The 6,521-nt window shown below is 27.6% G+C and overlaps 1 protein-coding gene across 1 annotated transcript in view; it reads right to left on the bottom strand.

Annotated features, from left to right (window-relative positions):
• Positions 1 to 2,806: 2,806 nt before the first annotated feature.
• LOC119676631 overlaps positions 2,807 to 6,521 on the bottom strand; it is a 10,324-nt gene continuing 6,609 nt past the window's right edge. Inside the window, exons 3-4 of the mRNA XM_038087879.1 lie at positions 3,768 to 4,045; positions 2,807 to 3,095 (exon numbers count right to left, since the gene is read on the bottom strand). Of these exons, the coding sequence (XP_037943807.1) occupies positions 2,865 to 3,095; positions 3,768 to 4,045 (509 nt within the window). The 3' untranslated portion in view covers positions 2,807 to 2,864. The remainder of the gene's footprint in view (positions 3,096 to 3,767; positions 4,046 to 6,521) is intronic.

The raw sequence follows: 6,521 nt of genomic DNA, 5'->3' as shown, positions 1-6,521 counted from the left end.
TAATTTTTATTATATTATAGTTGTTTTTTTTTTGCAATTTTTTTAATCAAATTAAAATTTGTGTAATTCATAAATTAAATTGGAATTTTCGAGTAGGTTCCTGAACGATTATGACATTTTCTAAATGTCCTGCATATTTTAAATGCAAGCATTTTTTCCTTTCGATTTTGTTTTTCAATTAACAAATATTTCATTCGATTATTCGAGAGGCGTATCACACCTCTGTGTAAAGGAGGGGGGAGATATGCTAATGCTATATGTTTTACATTTGATATGAAATTTGAATTTAAAAGGATTCAATTTAAAAGTGTGATTCCTGCAGCTTTTTTCTATGTGGATATTTATGGGAATAAGGTTCCTGTTTGAAATAAAAGTGAGAATTAAAATATTGACAATAAAAATAAATAAAATATTAGAGCACAACAATAAAATTAGAAAAATAATGAAATATAAAATATTGTTTTTATATTTACGAGCAAGTAAATTGTAAATGCAGAAGAGTTTGAAAAAAATACAATAAAATGTCAACACGAAAAATAAACAACAAATACTAAAGATCATGCAAATTTTATGAATAAAAATTTTTAATTAAAAGTGTAAATGCTGTGTAATTGTGTAATGGTAGTGGATTTGATATGGCACAATGGAATTCTTTTGTGTAATGATATATTTGTGGGATTATAGGTATGGCGTGCAAAATGCATGAAAGTCTTTAAAATAGTTTTAAGATTAATTTTACATTGAGAAAATAAAAATTGTCAGTAAATAAATTGTATATATAATAAATAATGAAGCCTCTTTTTTCAAATTATATAATACAAACTGTTTAAAAATAAAATAATAAAAGCATATGTAATGAAACGAGAAATAAACTTATGTCTTTATATAACATTCCAATTTCCTCTGCAAAAATGGTGGAAATGTACATAGAAGCTCTAATGGTTGGTGACTTAACAGCAGCGGTTCGTTATAGAAATCAACATTAAATCATAAAAATGAAACAGAGCATAACTCTAATGATTAATAAATAAAGTACATAAAAGACTTAAGTAAGACCTTTGATAATTGTAAGTGTAAACGCGCTTAATTATTTAAGAAATAAAAACTCCATATCTGTTAATCTCTTAAAGGGTTTTTTCGCTATTAACTTATAGCCAAGTTGCTAAGATGTATGTAGTGACAATTTATATATATATGTAGTGACTTAGCTACTTAACTATAAGTCAATAGCTATAAAACCCTTTAAAAGATAAACAGATATGTAGACTTAATTTTTAAAATAATTAAGCGTGTTTACACTTACAATTGTCAAAGGACTTACTTAATTATTAAAAGATTAACAGATATGTAGATTTAGTTTTTAAAATAATTAATCATGTTTACACTTAAAATTATCAAAACTTATAACCATATTTTTGTGAAGCTTTATAAGGATTCAATATGTAAATGGCAATCCTCATTGCGCATTTGTTGAGTTAATTACGATAGCGTAAATGGACTATTTACTAGCATGCCTAATTAGATTTCACTAAAAATAATTAGATTATACTGATTATAAAGTTCTTTTTTCCTCACAAGCACCTAGCCCGATTTTGACAGTTATATGTTTGAAATTAAAATCAATTAATTTAAAAAAATATTAAAATAATTAAACAAATACACAAAAAAAACTACACATCTTTGAGTTTGTAATCGATTATAGCAAATTATGATAAAAAAATGTTACGAAATTTTTACCGATATATCAAACAAGTTATAGAATAGTGGGCTGTTTTATGGATTAAGTACCCCAACTTCCTCGATTGATGTGTTGTTTCTAATGTTTGGTAAATAAATCATTTACTTTTAATCCTGCAGTAAAATTGTCTTCAATCCCTTCTGTTAAATTATTTATTCATATATATGTCAAGACTTGATTGAGTTAAAAAAAATTATAATATTTGAATTCTAGAAAAACTGCAACTGCTGATATAATAAAAAGCACATTTTTATATAAAGAAAAATAAAGTAGAAAGAAAACTGTTTACTTTTTTAAAATTTTTATACCTGTGGGATATATTTATCAGGGTTCCATTGGGATAAATATGAGCATACATAAAAAATGTTGATAAACTCATTAGTAAGTCTTTACATTGCATTCTAAATATATTTCATTTTTACTTCTGAGTTATTTAAAAACACGTCTTGAAATGTTTTGTATTGATATATTCAAATTTAATGATATGCTGCGTAACATTCTCCATATTTATTGTAGATATATTCATTTTTTTAAAATTTTAACAAATAGTTTTGAAGCAGATTTTTGTTTCATATCGTCCTGTTGCAACTACTTCAATACTTAATAAGTTCGTCACTTTTAAATTTTTTTGTAAATTAAATGAGTTAATTTGTTTTTTTTTTTATTAGTTTTACACATATTTAAGCTGTTAAACGAATATATTACACATTTTATGCATGGATTGGCTATGTAAAATGCATTTATTACATGAAACTGTTAACTACAGAAACATGACAATGTTATTTACAGAAGCATTTTACTTGTAGTTATTTTCTTTTTTTTTACTCTTTTAAGTAGTCTACCATATTAACATTTAAATATACATACATTTAATTTTTATAGCTAATAAATATATATATTTTTTTAATAAATTTAAATAATTTTTTTCTTTAATATATATATAATCAATTATATCTAGAACAAGTCTTTCAAAACAATGATTTTTTTAATGAAATTTCGTATATCAGAATTATTATTATTCATTTAAACAAATTTTTTTATTTGTTATATAGTAACTCTTTTATGCAGTACAAACTAAACTACAAACTAAAAATCGATTATATATTAAAATATTTTTTTTTTCAATTTATATACAACTTTCCTGTATTCGATTCGATGTGGTTACCACTTCCGGTCGAAATCTGTATTCGCTTAGCGATGAAGTTACTGATGGATTATTCGGACTGAGCAAGCTAACTTCCATTGGCTGTGGTGTAGGATGATATGATGATAAGGATGATGTAGTTGTATTATAGGGTGAAATGCCCAAAGGTGGACTACAAGTGGTTATGCCCTTCTTATTTAAGGTGGCATAACTCTGTAAATAGAGTAAAGCAGAGAATAGCAAAAAGCTTCGGTTAGTATGAGAAAATGTATTTGATGAGACAAAAAATTTGTTTTTATGATTTTATAACTGCGATAAGCATTATTATTATCAACAAATTCTATGTGTGTGTAGTACTTATATAAAGTAAGTGTTATTGGTATGAAAGCAATTACTACCGCACCCTGCAGTAAATGGCATTGACCGCTTATGTACCAAAGTAAAACTGCACATTGCTGTACTTTTGTTCATTTATCACCAAAAAAATTAAAAAAAGCATATTGTGTTGTGTTTTTGTTTATAGACTAATACTTGAACGGTTGTATATTCGTCATTGTCCTATTTGTGTACTTAATTTTTCATCTTTATTTTGTGGTGCTGTGGTTACTTGCAGAGCCAGAAAGCCTTTCACATTTCATATAAATTCCCTTAGGCACTCTCAGCCGCATTTATTATGAATGTGCAATGCAAGTTGAACAATGGCTTTGTTTCTATGCATTTACTTATACTTGCGAGCATACAAAGTGCAATGTGCAACTGCACTTTTTTTAATTTCTTTGGTTTTTACATTTAATTTTTCTGTTCCCTTTTTTTTTTTTTTTTTTTGAAAAATTCATTTTGTTACTACTAGTCGAGAAGGTCTTTTCCGTTTATTGTCATACTTACGATTTGTTTACTTGGCCTAAATGTGTAGTGCAGCACCTCATTTCCCATGCCGATGCCGATGCCACTGCTTGCACCTCCAGTGCTGCTCACAATGGAACCCAAACTAGAGACACCATCTGTGCTGCTCAGTGTGGAGCTGTTTGTAATGCCAATAACACTACCGCTGCCGAGTGTACCGCAACGTTCAGCATCGGCTGTGCAGTATTCACGTTGCAACAATCTTGCAGATGGACTACGGAATATTGGGGAAGCTACTAATGACTTCAATGGACGTTTTTCTACAAAAAAAAAAAATTTATTAATTAATTTGTTAAATTTATTATTTTAAGCTAGTTTGGTCTCATATGACCATTTAACAGTGTTCAAGTGTTCAACTGCTAGAGTATTGTTTATAATAATAAATTGATTAATTTTAAAATTACAGATGTACATATACATCTCAGTTGATTTAGAAGGAAATTCAGTCCTCTCCCACTGACGAAAAGTATCTTCTTATAAATCAATGTATAAGATAAGTAATTGAGCAAGGAATTGCCATTACTCGCTGTTATCTATTGTGTTTATGGAAAATAGTCATAAGATACTATGATAACTGGGAATAATTATATAGATGCATAGATCTTATTACATAGATCTTATTTGGATATAGTAAATACTATTTAAAATTAAGATTTATATGTGTATATATTGTATATAATTTTAACAGTCTAATTTAAATTTCCTTCTCTTATTATAAAATAATTATGAATATTTTTTATCAATACTTGCTCGTAACAAAATGATTTAGTAGATACAATCAAAACTATTTTCATAAACCACTGCGTCCATAAATTTCTATGACGTTTAGTAGGTCGTGCATTTATTTTTCTCTTTTAATATCCGAAATCACTGTGGAAAAGTGAAAAACTCGATACCTAAAATTAATGGAAAATTTTAATATTTTTGCAAAATTCTGTCCCTGTCCCTTTATGACCAAATAAAGTAAATTTTATGAATGCTTCGAAACTTAATACTACAAAATATAGACAAAGGCAAAAATATTTATTGTGAAAAAATTGTAAATTTGTATTGATCAGATAGAAATGATTGCCATAATTGTACGATGGTTGAGTGGTCACCTGCATAATAAACAAAACCAGAAATAGCCACAAAGGATTTTGATGTAAAAAATTATTTTTAAATTAAATGAGCAATTTACGGTCACTAAATTGTAACACTCAACTGTTAGGTTTTTATGTGGTTGCAAAATATTAATTGTTGGTAATCAAAATCATTCATAGAAACAAATTAAAAATGACATGACATTAGTTATGTCACGTTGGCTATTACGTATTGTATAACAGGTGGGAATAGGAGTGAGGAACTTGTAACGATGACAATTTTTTATATTGGTTGAACTTCACATATTCCCAAACTAAATGCATATGTTAACGGACGTTACTAGCTTTTAAGGGTGATAGCCAATAACCATGTGATCTTTTTATGTACTGGTATTAAGAGCATTATAAATTCTTGCTCCTATAAGTAAGAAGAGTCTATTTCGAATCTACGGCAACTAGAAATTGTTCGCAACCTACCTTGAATCAGATATATACACACAAATAAAAATCGGTATACTCCAATTGAAGGTTATACTTGTAAGGGTAACGAGGAGTCTGCTTTAAAAGTTTTTGTGGCCGATCAAGTGACATCAAGGACGACTATTTCTGCTGCGGATAGGTTGCATAAATCAGTATGCTTGAAGGCTTGAAACATTTACTAGCACACTTCAGAAAGAATCAGAGATTTCGAAGACGTTACAACTACGAATGATATACAATCTACCTTGGAACATATGTGTATAGTCATAAAAATAAAATTTGGTGAACTATAGTGGGTAATATTTTTTATGAGTTAAGAGGAGTCTAATAAAAAATCCTTTGTGACAAATTTTATGTTGAATCGCGCCTGTTGAATCGTGCTTTTAAAGCTTATACGCGCCTAACTAAATGACATTCACTTACAATGGAAAGCTATCGATAGACACGTTGAATACGGATATATTTTATATAATTGTCCATTTTATTTTTCATATGTTTTATTTTTTGTATAGAAATATAGAAACATATTAAGTAACTATTGCATTATGTCGTCATATAAGTTACATATAGACTATAGCAATTTCTTTTTTCCGTAAACCACAAGTTTTATCATTCCACAAAAACATATTAATTATTATACTAAAATTTTTTCAATAAATGTAACATTATTAAATTCATCTTCACTTTATCTTCATACTAGCGAGCTACTCATAATCTATTTATTGAATCACATAAGGAAGAAAGATGTAGTGAAAACTTAATGCATGCATTAGGAAAACAATTTATTGGTGACGTGAGAGAAAACTATCCTAACATATCTATTCTAATATTAAATAACTATAAGTGTTTTTGATTATTACTGGGCTTAGGTCGACCTTAGCCCTTAGGATAGAATTGATATTTATAACAATTTATTTAAGAAGTATATTTTTTTTAGTGGAATATTGTACTATTTTTCCCTCTTTTTGCGCGATTATAAATTTTAGATTAATATACTTATTATTACATAGAACCAGTCAATCTATCAGAATTATTATATTTTCGTCCTAAAAATATGCAATTTAAATTATTGTTTTTATTCTACTTTAGATTGATTTATGTTCACTCGCACATACTGCATATAAATATTATTAGAGGAGGAGGAAATTTTTCATATGGGAAGTGAACCCAACAC

This window comes from Teleopsis dalmanni, chromosome 2, assembly GCF_002237135.1.
Source record: "Teleopsis dalmanni isolate 2A chromosome 2, ASM223713v2, whole genome shotgun sequence".
NCBI classification, from domain to species: domain Eukaryota; kingdom Metazoa; phylum Arthropoda; class Insecta; order Diptera; family Diopsidae; genus Teleopsis; species Teleopsis dalmanni.
This window is presented reverse-complemented; position numbering and strand designations above follow the sequence as displayed.